The sequence below is a fragment of the Acomys minous genome (genome assembly GCF_964271855.1).
Source record: "Acomys minous genome assembly, chromosome: 5".
Taxonomy (NCBI): Eukaryota; Metazoa; Chordata; class Mammalia; order Rodentia; family Muridae; genus Acomys; species Acomys minous.
Genome location: NC_140494.1, coordinates 26,936,066 through 26,952,855, shown reverse-complemented (window position 1 = coordinate 26,952,855; position 16,790 = coordinate 26,936,066). Strand labels below are relative to the sequence as shown.

General features: G+C 47.0%; 1 protein-coding gene across 2 annotated transcripts in view; it reads left to right on the top strand.

Annotated features, from left to right (window-relative positions):
• The window catches only part of JCAD (junctional cadherin 5 associated), a 74,333-nt gene that overhangs the window by 32,911 nt on the left and 24,632 nt on the right, over positions 1-16,790 (top strand). The window contains exons 1-2 of one of the 2 annotated variants that reach the window (XM_084783678.1): positions 3,271-3,394; positions 16,263-16,599. In XM_084783678.1, coding sequence (XP_084639804.1) covers positions 16,319-16,599 — 281 coding nt within the window. In that variant the 5' untranslated portion in view covers positions 3,271-3,394; positions 16,263-16,318. Of the gene's footprint in view, positions 1-3,270; positions 3,395-16,262; positions 16,600-16,790 lie in introns of those variants that run through there. The other variant, XM_084783679.1, reaches the window with a different exon arrangement.

The following is a 16,790-nucleotide window of genomic DNA, read 5'->3' as shown; positions in this document are numbered from 1 at the left end:
TAACTGAAGGACACTTTCTGGTCATCAGAGCAGAGCCCTGAAGGAAGGACACAAGAGGGTTGCTCTGGGTCCTTGCAAAGGAATTAAAGAAACAAGGATTTGCTTTTTTTTTTTTTTTCCTTCAGCAGACGCATAAGTATTCTTTCTCTGGTCATTGTACATCTGCCCCATGACTCAATAATCTAAGTTCCTTCCTGAGTCTGTGAAACCTCTTGTCCAGGCTTCAGAGGAAGGTGGGGACACCCAGCATCCGGGCTGGGTCCCAGCGTGTGCTCTCCAGCCTATGTTTATAGCACATTGTGATGGAAGTTGTTTCTGTATTTTACAATGTATAACCAGTGGGTATTTCCTCCCACATTTTAATCCCCTACCATCAAGTAGATGAGAGACAAGGAGCTGAAGATTCTGGAAAGTGGTGGCTGGGAGCCTGGGAGTTTAGAAGGCGAGCTATTCCTCTTATGGTCGAAATAAAAAATATATATAAATAGGTGTTTTCTGAATTGCCAAGACCTGCCTTATGAAGAAATGTTTTCTACTATGAAGCCATAACCACAAACATGTGTGTGCATATAAATGTGCACGCAAAATAGAATGCATGCATATATGTATATACTTACTTTTATAAATATTTTTTCTCAGGCTGTTTGCACTTTATTTATCTAAGTTTATATGTTTGTTCATCTTTGTGAAGGGTCTTGTTCTGTAGTCAGGCTGACTTGAAATGTCATCTCCTGCCTCAGCCTCCTGAGTGCTGGGGCACAGGCTCTAGATATTTATTGAAATATGTCTGTTTTCAAGCCATGTCTGCACACCTGTGACCAGTGGGAAAATTGGCTAAATACACTTTCCCCATAACTTTCTTCACCCTCACCTGTCTTCTTCTTCTCCTCCTCCTCCTCTTCCTTCTCCTCCTCCTCCTTCTTCTTCTTCTTCTTCTTCTTCTTCTTTTTCTTCCCCCGCCCCTTTTTTTTGAGACAGGGTTTCTCTGTGTAGCCTTGGCTGTCCTGGACTCACTTTGCAGACCAGGCTGGCCTCGAACTCACAGAGATCTGCCTGCCTCTGCCTCCTGAGTGCTGGGACAAAAGGTGTGCAAAACCATGCCAGCCTTGTGTGTGTGTGTGTGTGTGTGTGTGTGTGTGTGTGTATGTGTGTTGAAACAGGGTCTGGACCTCACAAGAGATCCACCTGCCTCTGCCTCCCAAGTGTTAGGGTCACCTGTCTTCTAACACCTGTTGTTTTCACACTCATCTGTTTTTTTTTTCAACCTTACCTTTCTATTCTCAGATCTCCAAAATTTCTCCACCTCTGTTCTCCCTCAGCCCTCTTCCCCAACTCCACCCCACCCTTGCTACTACTGTCTCCGTCCTAACAGTTTGCTTCCTGTATCTTGCACAAAGCCCTGCCTAAGACATTGCTAGAACGCACTGGAGTGGGGCAGGAGCTACACCAGCCCTGACCAACGGGGAAGCCAGAGACTTGGAGAAAGGTCCAGGATGGCCTAGGAAACACGAAAATCCTTGAATTGTGTGAAGTTGCCTTCTTTTGAATGGAAGGATTTCAGTCTCACTTCTTTTCCTAATGAAATCCGTCCTGCCCAGTCTCTCTACTAAAACATTATTTCTTCTTGTTCTGGTCCAGCATTTTAGTACCTTATCAATATTGCTTTCTACTGCAGCTCTATGACACCTTAGCTCCATTATGAAACTGGTTTCATAATGATGCTGTTCTCTGGGAAGCCACATGGTAATCTCAGTTCAGTAGCTGATATGTAGGTTTGGCTGCCTACGAGTAAGACAGAGTCACAGAAATACAACAAGGACGTACGTACATGGAGTCTGTGGACATACACACGTTTGTGGTTGTGTGCTTAGAAAAGAGGCACTTGTGGGTGTGTTCAGTGGCTGTTCTTGGTTGTCAACTTGACCACATGTGGAATTAACTGAAACCCAAGCAGCTGGGCACACCTGTGAGGGATTTCTCTTGGTTGGATCACTTGCGGTCAGGAGACCCGGGCTAAATCTGGACACACTTTCTGATGATAGGCCACACAGAAGGACATGGAAGAAGGAAGCTTTGGCTTTTTGCCTGCTCACTGGACAGTTCATCTGTCCTGCTCTTTCGATCCATTTCTTCGCTGGTTTGAGAACCTATTTCTTCAGGACTCCAATGTGAAGCACCCTCGAACCTCCCTGGGAAGCCAGCATCACACTGAGGCAGGCCACTGAGACATCCAGTCTTGTGGGCTGAACAACTACCAGACCCTTGGCCCCTCTGTCAGGATACAGCCATTGTTGGATTACGCAGACCACAGCATGAAGGCAACCAAGTGTATTTGTGAGGCTTTGTAGATTCTTTTAGAGATGTATGCTTTTTAGACATCCCTGACTAATACAGAGCCCTGCAACAAGTTTACAGTCCAGCGAGTTGGCAGCAGCTTATGCTGTTGGAGTAACCCATCACCCCTGTGGGGTGGCTTTATAACAAGTGGCAACACAACCTGTCCTTTGCCTTGGTGGATCTGGGTTAGCCAATGTTGCTGCACTCTCTCCAACTCCTCAGCAAGTTTACAGTTTTATATCCTCTCCTTGCCCTCCAACATTTGAGCCTCAGCAGGTCTGAAGAGCAGTTTGCGCTCTCTCTCTCTCTCTCTCTCTCTCTCTCTCTCTCTCTCTCTCTCTCTCTCTCTCTCTCTCCCTTGCAAGTGAGAAACAAGTGGCCAGGCTGGCACCTGGAAGTATTGAGTGGGGGCTGAACTCTCCTACCAAGCACCCCCTATGCCCAGACTCTGCATGTGGCTTCCCTACATTGTCTTGCTCACTTCTTCCAAGGGAGGCTGGGACAGTGAACCTCAAGGGCGCCTATTCCCTTAAAGACTAGGCTGCTGTTGCATCACTGCTGTCTTTCGTGCTATTGTGTGTGTGTGTGTGTGTAAATGACACTCGTGTCTGTGCTTTCTGTGTGTGTTTATGTATATCTGTGTGTGACTGTAAATGAATGTGTGTGCATCCGTAAGTGACAGAATATAAGTGTATCTGTGTTCTTGTGTATATGTGGACATTTGTCCAGGGTTGACATAGTCCAAACCCAAGTGACAGGAAAAGAGGGGAAAGGATGGACAGACCTGTGCCTGCTAAACTATTCTGATTCTGTCTCTGAAGCACACTCCTCAGCCTGCGGCCAGGTGCAGCCTTCTCCCTCCAGAAGCCTAAAGGAGGGAAACGGTGGGCGGAGCGCTGCGGGGCGGTGGGCGGGGCGTGCGGGGCGGCGGGCGGGGCATGTGGCTGTTCTCCGAGCATGCTCCGGCGGGTAGTAGCAGGCGGGGCGGCTCGTGCTTGTCCCCGGCCGGCCGGAGCGGCGGCGGCTGCGGCGCGGGACAGTATGCGGGAGCCGCTTGGTAAGTCCTGGCAGCCGTCCGTTTGGCTCGCTTCCACGGCGTCCCACGGGCCCCGCCTCAGCCTCCCGCGCCCGCCCCCAACTTCTCTAGCCCGGATATTGTCGGGTCCCTGTCTCGGCGTGAGGGGGTCGCCCGCGCCGCGGGAGGCAACCCGGCCCCACGTCCCGACGGCTGTGGCTTCCCCGTTCAGGTACCCGGCGCGGGGAGGAGGCCCGGCTGATGTTGGTTCCCGTGGGCTCGGGTCTCGCGTGGGCCTCCCCCCCTCGTCCCGTACCGCGACCTGGCGGACCCTCCGTTCCAGGACTGACAGCCCGGGTTCCCACGACGCCCTGGCCCAGGGGACAGGCGGTGGGACGTCGGGAGTGGCCGCGCCCGCTCGGGTCCCCGCCCGGCCCGCCACCCGCCCGCCGGGGAGTGGCTGGCAGTCCGCTAAGCGGCTCAACGGGACGGAGCCTCCCGCGCCCCCACGCCCAGACCAGCCCCAGCCTCCTCGCGCCGCCCCCAGACCCGGTGACTCGGGACCCAGCACCCTCTTGTCTCTGGAGGAGGACGCTGAGCGCCTCCGGCTCCCCTTGGGGAGGAAAATATCTAGGGGGGAACTTCAGCCAGCGCAGCCTGGCCATGCCCCAGGCGGGTCTCATCCACGATCCCCTGTGGTCTCCCAGCCCAAGGCTGTGTGGCTGGCTCAGGCTGGACCACACAACTCCTAGGCTTTTCCTGTCTGGGACAGTTTAATCTGTTTCTCCCACAGATTTGTGTGTTCTTTCTTTGGATTTTTGCCCTTTTCAGACTTGCAAAGAAAAGATATCTAGGGGTTGGGAGTGAGCGTTCGAAGATGGGAGGAGTTCCGAGAGGGAGGTGAGAGGTGGGATTCTGGCATCCAGAAATGCTCTGCATTGGGAGATAGGAAATAAAAAGTAGACTAGATTCAGTGGTGTAATCACAGCCAAGTCGGTAAAACTCCAGGAACCAGCCTTTTGTCAGGTGGTTTTAGAATTTGAGCTGATTGGACAGAAACTAACAACAGAAGCACCCACAGAAAGGACTTTGGGGGTCTTGGGGAGGTTCTGTTCCATAGGAGTTATGTTGGACTTTCCCTGTGAAGTTAGGAGTCTGGGGAGTTTATTTGGTTTTCCACAGTGGTCTGTGTCTTTGGATTTACCTAATTCTTTATCACCCCTTGAACAAGTTTTCTGAAGGTCTCTCGCTGTTACTCTCTGGGCAGAACACAACGGGCAAACTTGCACTCCCACTGCAGTAAGCAAGCAAATATTTGTTGAACAGAGGCCCTTAATCTGTGTGGCCTTCCTCCTGCACATTCTCTGCGGCTGAGATTTGGAGGTAAGGGCCCAGGGGCCCAAGGGACTTAGGGAAATAGGGTAGTGGAAGAAGTCTGTTGTAGGGGAGGGAAAAGTTTGTTTTCCCAGCCACTTGGAACCTAGGCCATGCCTGAACTGCTACATGCTCTAGAGGGCTTGACAGGCTCAGCAGAGTTATCTGATAACTCATTCGAAAGGGGGCCCAGCTGGGCATTGTTCCCTCACTATAAAATGTTAACTGGCCTTTGGAGATGCACAGGGAACATAGTCAGTTTTTCAGCTTGAAGAGAAAGAGGGGCGGGAGGGGCACAGCTGAGAAGGTATTAGAAGTCTGCTTCGTAGGATGAAATTTAAAGACAAATCCTGTCTTTACTGTCAGTGCTGAGTTCAGGGAGGTAGCGGCTCCTGCAGGTCCCCTCTGTCCTTGCTGGGAGAGGCATCTCCTTTGGAAGAACAGCTAACAGGGAGCGTGGTCGGAGGCCAGTCTCTGTGCTAATGAGTTTGGCCGAGACTAGACGGGGTAATTAATCTGGAGAGTTCAGAACACAGTGTTGGGCTGAAATGATTGTTCTGTTGTGGGTTTTCCTTGATAAGCCAAGACTTTTATCTCTCGCCCCTCCCTGGGCTGTGGCTAAAGCCTCGGTCGCAGTTTCTTTTGGTTGTAGCAGCTGTTAGTTTACACCTCTTGGGTGGGAGGATTATCTCCCTAGCTGAGCCTGCTCCAGGAGCCTGGCTAGCTTGATGAATGCTGAGAGACACTAGCTTGCTAAAGCCAGAAACCCACCTTCTGGCTCTTAGGTGCATCCTTTAATCACAGAATATACCCCCCCCCCAAACCCTGTTTGTATTCATTTTTATTTGGAGAATCTTGTTTAAACTGTATTTACTAGTTTTACTTTCCATAAATATATTTCCTCACGATTGTCTATGGATGATGTGATTTAGCTACACAAAAATGTATTGTCAGACTACTTTCTTATGGGACTTTATAGTGTAACGGATGAAGCCTGGCTCTTCTGAGCAGTCATACTGTTATGAGCAGGCATTAAGGTACATGTCACGGACGTCAAGAAAAAAGAACGGAAGCAAGCATGTGCTGGGGAGGCAGGGAATCCACAGCTGACCCTGTTGTCACAGCGGGGTCACCTGGAACATTTTTTTTCTTTGAATTTTGTAATGTTTACTTTTGAAATAACTTGACAACTTTTATAATTAGTAAAAATTACATGAAATATTTTGAACCTTCACATTTTTATAAAATGTTGCCTTTTAATTCTAAAAAGTTAAAAAAAAAACAAAACAGAACTAACACACTAAAAGTGTAATAGAAGCTTGCCCTGGGACAGTTGCCTTATCATAATGGGATAAAATTAGAAAATTTCAAACTATTTCAAACTTTACATTTCTCCCCCAAAAAGCCCCAAGTTCTAGAGGATTGAAAAAAATTCTTCCTCAGTTTTGTCTTTTCTTAATGAATAGTAACCTTTCAGAAATGTTAATGAGGTACTTAGGGTCTTATAAAAATGGAGTGACATAAACAAACTATTAATGGTGTGACACAACTTAGAGGTGAGAGTAAAGGTACCCGTGTGTGCATACATACATGTGTGTTTGTGCATGTGTGTTGTATGTGCATGTGTTTGTGTGCATTTGTGTGTGGGAGGGGGTCCCTGACCCTAGTGGAGAAAGAGGAAATGGGGAGGTAAAAGAGTCGATGGTTATTTAAAAAATAAAGCACATGAGATTTGACACTGTGTTCCCCCTTTCTTTCTTTTAAAAACCACCCCCTTAGCACAGTCCTACCTACCATCATTAACAGTGCTCAAAGACCTTTCTTTTTTATTTTAAACCAGTTTTTCCGTCTGTTTTGTTTGTTTTTTTGGTTTGGGGTTTTTGTTTGTTTGTTTGTTTTTCTTGTCACCTTAAGAAAAGTCAGTTCAGTGATGCTTGTCTTACCAAAACCAAAGCGCTTAGTTCACAGGCTCACATGCTCTTCTGTAAGTTAAACAGCTCGAGCGCCCTGCCATGGCAGGTCATCACACTGTGAGGTATGGAAACAAGTTCATGAGAACTTCTTGTCTCAGGACTTACAATGGAAGTGTGCGGGCATTTATTTAATAATTAAGATCAGAGAGGAAAAACGACAGCCTCATTGTTCACGATAAAACACACAGTTCTACACTGGAAGAGGAAGCTGCAGAAAGCTTTACAAATGCGCATGACAGTAGCAACATGTTCCATTTGGCTTGTTTTCTGTCTCGGCTGTTTACCCCTTGTTTAAAGAAAGCACTATGTTGTATATTAATCATAACATTAGACCTAAATGTTGTCAGTTGAGGAAATGTTTACAGTGCACTGCCAACAGTGTAAGGGACCAATTACGTCTTCAGTGTGGAATGTCAGTGGACACAGATGAGGAGTTTGGGGTATTTTTTAGAGGGACACTGTCTGAGGGACTGTCAGAATGCGGCCTTGTGTTGGGTTTCCTCATGAGAGCACAGGACCTGAGGTTTCAGCAGCAGGTGAGGTGCTTTTCACAGATGGGACGTGTGCCTTTTACCTAGTCCTTTATTCTTTCTTTCAACATTTCTTTTACGGCCATTGATTCTTCCTGGTATGAAATATACTTTCAAAGATACCTACAGTTAATTGTACCTAAGCAATCTTTTGTTTTTAAAAGGTTTTTTTGTGTAACTAAAACACAAACTGAAAATTACTAGAATGAGAGACAAACAACTGTTCATTTATCAGATTATTAAAGCTTTTAAAAGTCAATATTATCGGTGGTTAGCTAAGTTAGAAGCTGCGTTATTACTTGTGGACAATGTAATTATGTTAAACTACTAATTTACATTGATATCCTTTGTTACAATTTAATGTGCTACTAAGTTCTGAGTGTGACAACTACCTGTGAGTGAGTGCAGATTATGATAAAATAGTATATTGGGACTGGAGAGATGGCTCAGAGGTCAAGAACACTTCCTGCTCTTGCAGAGGATCCAAGTTCAGTTCTGCACACCCATGTCAGGTGTGACACTACTGAGCATCAAATGCCTGAAAATGCATTTGTATACATTTTTGTGTGTGTGTGTGTGCAAACTTCAACATCCCCATGTACTTAAAATCCCATTAAACAGACATTTAATTCAATATATTATGAATAAAATGAATAAGCAGCATTACATTATATGTATGCACCTTTGCTTATGCCATTAGGAGGCTCCCCTGAGATGAAGCCATCAGTCCAGGTGGCCTCAGGACTCCTACTGCCTCTTACCCAGCCATTTGCTTGTCTGGTTTTGCTGAGATAGGCTCTAGCTGTGTTGTTCAGGCTGACCTGTCAGACCTCTTGTCTCAGCCTCCCATTGGCTGTGATTAAAGGCAGGTAGCATCAGTTGGGGCTCCTAATCATTGTTGGATAAGGACAAATCCATTTGCATACAGCCCCTCCACACACACTCAAGTCACTCAGATTTCTGTGCCCTCATCAGGAACAAACATGCTTTTACAAATTCTTGGGCCTGGGAAGGTAGCTCAGCAGTTCAGAGAGTGCCCTGCGCTTGCAGAAGACCCAAAGATTCCAGCACGCATAACACGTGGTTTGTAACTCCTTGACAGCCTCTTTTGGCACTCTAAAGGCATGTATGCACAGGTGCACACATAGACATAAATGAAAATTATTTTTTAAACTTTGATAATCTGAGGTGTGAATGGTCACAATTTGATTTAATTTGTATGTCTTCAACGGTTTTAATTTTTATGTCTTTGATTTTAGAAGAATGAATTTCTTTCAGATTTGTGATTGAGTATTTGTCTTTTAATGTTCAGGTCATACTCTAAGAAAATTTTTAAAAGAAACATTCTGGTTTTGGTAATGAATTTATTGATATTTTGTTCCCTTCACTGTCTTGGGAAGACTTATTTATTTTATAAATATGAAAATAAAATGTTATTTTTACAAGCGAGAAGAAATTGGTTACTATTAATTGGTGTCCGTTTACTGCTCTGTACTCCAAGTGATGGGACTTTGCATAATTGAAATAATACCACCAAAATTGTAGCACCATCGCCATGAAGGGTGTGGGCGACTGCATAGGTCTTTATATTCCCCAGTGCCCATCATGCCCAGTGCTAACCAGGTACCCTATTGAACTGAGGCTAGAACAAGTGTACTGTTTGGGATGGAGAATTGCTAGTTGCTTCTGTGCCGTGTGTGGCCATTTGTCTTTGCTCTCTGGGGTGGCCTCTGCATGAGTGCTAATGAGGCCAAGGTCAGAGGTTTTATCTGCATGTGACCTACTTAGCTTTGTTCCATGTCATGGCCACAAGCTGTACTCTTTTTTTTTTTTTTTCTTTTCTGTGGCCAGCTGACTGGGAAATATGTGCTGTTCATCACATGAGGGCAAGTTGGAGGGAGGTTCAGATTTCCCAAGCCATGCAGAGCCTAAGTTGTCCAGTGTGTTCTTTCAGGGATACAAAGCTCTGATTCCTTACTGCAATTGCCCAGGCTCCATCTAGGCGCGCGCGCGCACACACACACACACACACACACACACACACACACACACACCACATACAGACAAAACACACAAATCATACACACAGCATGTACACATACACACAAATCAAACAAAACATACAAACTCAAACACACACTCTCCTGCAGATTTTCTCTCACACGCATATGCTGTGCCACATACAACTCACACACTAACCTGAAGACACACACTCTCCTCTCACATGCACAACATACACTCTCACACATAACCTTTTCCACACACACATAGCTCTCACACTCACACGAAGATACACACTCTCATCCATACCCCTCTACACTTGCCCTGACAGTGGGCATGGTAAGCACAGCTCCAGCCTAAAGTGAGGACATGCTTAGCTGCTGCTTCCTACTTTATAATTCAGTCATTTGAATATGAAGGACACAGATGATATAGAACTTAGAAATCTGTCGCAGTAAGTTAGTCTGAGTCAGTGGCTCTCAACCTTCCCAATGCTTTGACCCTTTAACACAGTTCCTCATAAAATTAGTCTTGTTGCTACTTCACAACTGTAATTTTGCTACTGTTATGAGTTGTAATGTAAATATTCTTGGAGATAGAGGTTTGTCAAAGGGGTTGCCACCCACAGGTTGAGAACCACTGGTCTAAGTGGTCTCACTCAGGTTCTTTGGGAGGGGCAAAAACTGATCTTTGATTTAAAAAAAATTATTCATGGAGATTGGGAAGAAAAGGAAATTTTGGGGAATGGTGGTGTTTTAGTTACAGTCGCTGTTGCTGTGATGAAACGCCATGACCAGAGGTAACCTGGGGAGGAAAGGGTTTCTTTCATAAACAGTTCATCACCGAAAGCAGTGAGGGTGGGAACTCAAGCAGGGTAGGGACCTGGAGGCTGGATCTGACACAGAGACCATGGAGGGGTGGTGCTGACTCGCTTGCTCCCCATGGCTTGCTAAGGCTGCTTTCTTATAGCACCCAAGACCACCAGTCCTGGGCTATCTTCACCCACAACGGGCTGGGTTGCCCCCCCCATCAACTACTAATTAAGAAAATGTCCCACATGTCTGCCTACAGCCTGTTGTTTGTTTGTTGTCTTCTGAAACAATAATACTCCCTACAAATGGGTTGGCTGTTACCTTAGTCACACCAAGTCCAAAATCTATGGCACTGTTTTCCCACAAGCCTCCTCCCATTCCCTCTTAGCCATCCCCTTCGCCGCCAGCACCCCTCTGCACGTTGCAGTGGCAGCGATGTCTAACTCTTGGTCTGTTCTTCCTCACCACATTGGTCCTTCTCTTTCCCACAGTCTTATATATGCGAAGTCCACTTGTGCTTCCCCGGAGCTGTGCAAAGTCCAGATTGTCAGTGTGGCAGGTAGTAGTGGTTGTCTCCAGGCAGACACAGCAGGACGGTGGGTATTGTCCCTCTCTCATCTGGTGTGGATGTCCTGCTTTGTCTCCTTTTCCCAATTTTACATAATGGGCTTACTTAGGAAGGACCTGAAACCCATGGTGACTTAAGTGGCATGCAGTTGAACGGTGTATTTCTGAGTAACTCTCTTTGTTATGTATCTAAAAATTAACACTAGTAGTGCCATGGAGACAGTCAGGTGAGAAATGACAGGTGTGTGAAGAGTAACACGAGCCACCTTCATCCCAAACAGTAAAACCAGTGTGTGTGTGTGTGTGTGTGTATGTGTATATATGGGTGTGTGTATATATATAAGCCTGGACTTCCTGCCACTTAGAATCTGTGCAATCTTGGATATGCAACCCAAGTCTTCTGATCTGTGAAGGAGAAATAGCCATGTCTACATCAGGTTCTTCCTGGGAAATCAGTGTCCTAGGTAGCTAGTGCAGCCTCTGTCACCTGGCAGGCACTCACAGCTTGTCCACGCTGTCTCTCAGGCATCCTGAGATGTATTGCACACGGCCAGTGCGAGACATGCTCCCTCCCCCTCTCAGATTTATTACTATTGTTAAAGTATTTTTATTTTAGCTATGTGTATACATGTGTTTAACATGTGTGTGCATGTATGGGTACATGCATGTGAGTGCAGGTGCCCTTAGAAGCCAGAGGTGTTAAATCCCCTGGAGTTGGAGTTACAGACAGTTGTGAGCCATCCCCCCATGGGTACTGGGAACTGAACTCATGTCCTCTGGAAAGTCAGTAAATGCTCCTAATTAGTGATCTGTGTCTCTCCTTAAAGAGTTATTATTTTTTAATGTGTGTGTACATGCATGTGCATGTGTACCACCCCCTCCCCCATGTCTGAAAGAGAGTGGCAGACTCCCTCAGGCTGGCAGGGAGTTCCTGGCACCCTCCTGAAGTGGGTCCCAGGAAGCGTACTTGGGTCTTCTGAAAGACCTGTGCTGCAATTACTACAGAGCCATTTCTCCAGCAGGGTTTTCTTGAGATTTATAGAGAGAGTTTATTGGGTTTATGGGGCAAGGGAGAGTAAAGAGTAAATTACAAATAGAAATGTGTTGTGGACCTACTGGAGGGTGTTTTGAGTAGTTGAGAGCTGATCACAAACCTTCTCAAGGGAGAACAGTGGGGCAGTAAGATATACACTAGAGCCCGCGAGTGAGGCGCAGGGCCCAGAAAGAACGCGGCTCCTCAGCCCTCTCGCTTCTCTAGCTCACCCGCCTTCTCCACCTAAATGAGAGCCTGCACGCTAATTAGCATTTCTTTTTTTGGTCCCATCTCATGAAAGCATAATTTAGGTAAGTCCAGGAGAGATAAACAAAGGGTGTTTAGGGGCTGACCCTGGCCTTCCTTCCCACTCTGTGTTCTGTGTTTGTTTTCCACAGGAAATCAGGTTTTCTCTATTTTTGTTTGTGTGTTTGTTTGTTTGTTTGTTTGTTTGATTTTGCTTGTTCATTCTTTTCATTCCCTTCCTTCTTTTGACATAAGGTCTCCCTATGTAGCTCGAGTTGGCCTTGAACACTCATAGATTTTCTTGCTTCTGTTTTCCAAGTGCCACACCTACCTTTATTTTTTTTTAATTTTTTAAAAGATTTATTTATTTGTATTTTATGTGCATAAGTGTGTGCCCACATGTATGTCACCACCATGAGCATGCCAGGTCCTCCAGAGGAGCAGTCAGTGATCTTAACCAATGAGCCGTCTTCCCAGGTCACTTACCGCTGCCTTTAAATTTTAAGTGTTAAATGTATAGAAGACAGGAATGAAATTCCCAAAGTTTGTTTGCATTATCATAACTATTCTTAGGATGTTAATTGCACGCCCAACATAAAGCCTTTTATATAAGAAAAGAGAATTTTCATAGATTCAATCTTCCTTCTTTGTGTATGCTGCCTTACAGAGTTGGTTTTAGTGAAAAGGCTTGTTTGGCTTAGTCCAAGTGGTACAGGACCAAACTAGGGAGGGGCGTGTGGTGGAAGGCCGCAGAGCTTGCTGGATCACCCCTGATTCCTCTCATTTACACAGGGGTGCCACAGAGTCTAGCAGCCCTGAGTAAGTCTGACTCCAGCTTTGGGCTACAGGGCAGGTCCATTTCCATGTGAGTAAATGAGGCTTGGCTATGAAGGCCCCTAACACCTGAAAACCTGGGTCTTTCTGAGGTCACAACAAGGCTTCATATCTGCCCGCCATCTCGGCTTCTGAAGCAGAATATGTGCAAAAGCTTCTCTCTGAGATGAGAAACAGTGGGACCTCTGTTCCCAGATGACAGAGTCCCCTAGGACACAAGTCCCTTCACTAGACAGATGGTCAGTCCCTACTGTGGTGGAGTCCCTTGAGGAATGTCAAACACACAGTGCTTCTTGGTGGCCCTCTCAAGCAAGACACCCAGAGTGAAAGTGGGTTCTTCTGCATGCTGGCCGTGCCAGTCAGTGGTGATCAGGCACCCTCAGGCTCGAGCTGCAGTGGCTTCCCAGAGAGTGAGAGAAGAAGGCAGTGGCGGTACTGTCACTAGGGGGAATTGTACTTCTTCCAGTGGTGCCCGGAAGCAGCACCACTGTGCCTCCCTTGGAAAGCCAATTTGCGTAGGTGGAACAGCTTTGTTTGCTGTTGTGAGGAGAGCAAGGGACTTGATAGACCAAGGAATTTCTTATGGAGTAATAGTGTTATTGAACTTGAACGTCCCTCACAGGTCTTCTTGCCTCACATCCTGACTATGAGAGGGATGGCGTCCACATTGGTGGACTTCAAACTAGTGGCTTGTCAAGTTATTTAGCATGTATTCTTAAAAAGTAAACTAGAAGCTGCCTTGGTCACTTTCTTAGGTATTTACATATGAGCATTTAATGCAAGAAAATAAATATAGCAAAATGTATGCGTGTCCCATTGCTGTGACAAATGATGGAAGAATGACTTTTATTTCAACTCCTGCCTGAGAGCGCACCTTCCATTCTGGCAGCGGGGCCAGGCAGCCACGGTGCACAGGCTGCTTGTGGGTTAGGGACTAGAACTCAGGCCAGAAATGAGGCAGGGCTATAAATCACTGGGCTCAGCCCTAAATTATTCCTTACTCTTTATAGGCCTCAAGTCTCTCAAAATAGCACCAACAACAGGAGAAAAGTGTCCGAAACACAAGAGCCCACAAGTGACTGAGTGATACCTTACACTCAAACCCTAACACGAGCCAAAAAAAGGGGGGGGGGGTCTCTCTTTGTTGTTTTGTTGTTGTTGTCGTTGTCGTTGTTGTTGGAGACAGGACTCAACATTGTATCCCAGGCTAGAATTTACTAGATAATCTAGGCTGGCCTCGAACTTAGGATGGTCTGTTGTCTCAGCTTCCTGGGTGCTGAGGAATGGGCTACCATGCCTGGCCAGGAAGAAACTTTTTGAATGCACTGGCTGCAAAATAATACAGAGTGCAACCTGGGCAGAGGTTGGGTTTGGCTGAAATGGAGTCTTTCCAAGGCCTTCTCAGTCCCATGAGACTGGCTAGGCTCTCTTTCTAGTTATCCTGTCTTCATCCTTGTCATGGCATCATGACCCCATGGGAGACCCCGGTCATGTCTCTAACATGCATATGTTAGTTTTAATCGCCTGTTTTCCTACTGTCTGTTCAGCCAGACAGCAGGATCCTCACGGACAGATATATGTGCTCTTCGTTATTGGTTCGAGCTTGGCACATTCTGTGCTCCTAGGAAATGTGTCGTAATGTTTTGGTCTTGCAAAGCAGTCATCCATTCTTTCTTACTTGGAGAGTATCCAGGATGTGGTGATACCAAGTGAGTATGAGGTTGGAAATGAAGATACCTAAGGAGGCAAAAATTGGCAGCAGCACATGGTGAAAATTGACTGTGCGGCCCAGTGTCTGGCATGTGGTGTTTGCATGGTGATGTGCACATGGTTGATTGGCTCTCAGAACAGTGCAGTAGGCTGGGAAGATGGCTTGTTGTCATTTTGCATGTAGGAAAGCTTGGGGTGGTTACTTGCCCACTTCAGGGACCACACCCAAAAAGGGGGCACTCAGGAAGTTCTGTGAGGAGGGGCTGCAGTACAGCCATCTGTATGAAGGTGCAGATTCCTAGGCATGGGCCTTCACTGTGGTTTCACTTCCAAGGCACTTACACCCAGAGTCTACTGAGGTGCCAAGTGCTCCACTCCTATACTGACATATGCAGTATCTAGCCAGCTCCTAACTATTCTCCAGAGCCTTGTCCCCGTTTGCCTTCTCTCACCGAGTGTCCACTCAACAGGTATTTCCAGGAAGCATATTAAGTGCTGGGTGTAGGGGATGTAGCCAGCAAAAACAGCTAAACTGTCCTTCTCGAGTGTTCACAGAGCCCCAGGTTGTCTTGCTGTCTTGCAGTCTCTTTTTCTGTAGTCCTTAGCCAAGGTCCGTGCCACGCTGACTTGCATATGTTTATTTTTACGATCCTTCTTTGCTGCAAAAGCGAATGACCCATTTGTGACTCCCCCCAAACCACAAAGTAGTGTCAGGAGTGGTGGCAGAGACTTTTCTGTGAGGAGGTTAACTAACAAAGCTTTTCAATTTGCCACACACTAGAGGGACATCATGGACAGTTGCAGACCTATGAAGTGCAGTCATCCCCAAGCTGATCATAGAGATGTCTCTGCCCATGTGTTCTAATGGGCGCTGTGTTCCAGGTGGTCAGCAGAACAGTGCAGTGACCCCGGCAGGGACAGCAAATGCTTTCCTCACACCTGCACACTGGCTGTGGTTCCTGTGGCCACAGTGACTGTCTTTCCCTCCACCAGGGAAGTGGCTGGAAATGGAACTCTGTGACCCATGATGCCCAGGCCAGGGCTCGACCCAGTCCCTGTGAGCTGGCAGCCCCACCTGCTTTGGCCTTACTACATGTCTTCACTTCCCCTCTTTGTTCTTCTGGCCTCTAGTCCAATGGTTCTCAACTGGTGGGTCATGACCCCTGTGGGGGTCAAATGACCTTTTCTTGGAGATCACCTGAAACCATCAGAAAACAGATATTACAGGTTTTAACAGTAGCAAAATTACAGTTATGGAGTAGCAGCAAAAATACACTTATGGTTGGGGTCATCATAATCTGAGGAACCATATTAAAGGGTCAGGTCACCACAATAGAAGGGTGGACAGCCGCTGGTCTGGTCATTAACATAGGTAAGCTAAGCATGCTGGTCTCCAGGACAGATTGGCCTGTGGCCACCCTTGGCTGGAAGATGAGAAACTTTGTACAAAATCATTGGGAAGATAATTTGATTCACAAAAGTTTCCCGTGGACCCTGGCTGGTCTGGTAGCACATGCCTGAGATTCCAGTACTTGGAAACCTGAAACAGGAGGATTGTAAGTTCCCAAGGCCAGCTTATGCTACAGAGTGAGATCCCATCTTTTCCAGACAAGGTCTAGGTATGTACCCCTGGCAAGAGCCCTCCTGACTCTGCCTGCAGAGCACAGAGGCCCTGCAGACGCGGCAGCACTCCCTGTGGGCCTCTCCTGGAAGAACTGGATGCTGGTATTGGCTGCACACTTTTCCATGTGGATGCTGGGGAGGGTGGGTGTCTGCTTTGATGCAGGTAGGGGGACTGTTCATAACTGCAGTTCTTTGTTATTCTTTCAGTGATGGGTCCTGCCACCATGATGGTTCAAGTCCATTAGCTTGGATGACACTGCACCATGTACAGTGTGGAAGATCTTCTGATTTCTCATGGGTACAAACCAGCCCGGGATGTCCCAGCACCACATGAAGACAGGTCAGAGGGGTGCCGGTCAACCAGGACGAGAACCCGAGCTGGCCAAGGCCTATCGAATGGGTACGAGGATGGTCCTACAGCCCATGCTCACAGTAGGAAGTCCCTGAGGACAGGACACACGAGCAACTCTGAGAGCCGCGGCAGCAAGCCAAGAGGCCACGGGGAGCGCCAGAGCACTTCTGCTTCTAGAATTCCTGAGGCAGGGTAAGCTTCGCATTGGCCCAACATTTTGGGTTGCCTTGGGATCTAGGGCTGGGCAGCAGAGCTTCATTCCCTGTGGTGAGTAAACAGACTCCACCAAGGCAAGCAGTGCATCTCCTGGCTCTGATTTCCTTCTCTTGTAAAGTGCTCAGCCACATAGGAAGCGTCCTGGCACTTTGTAGAGCTCACCCATG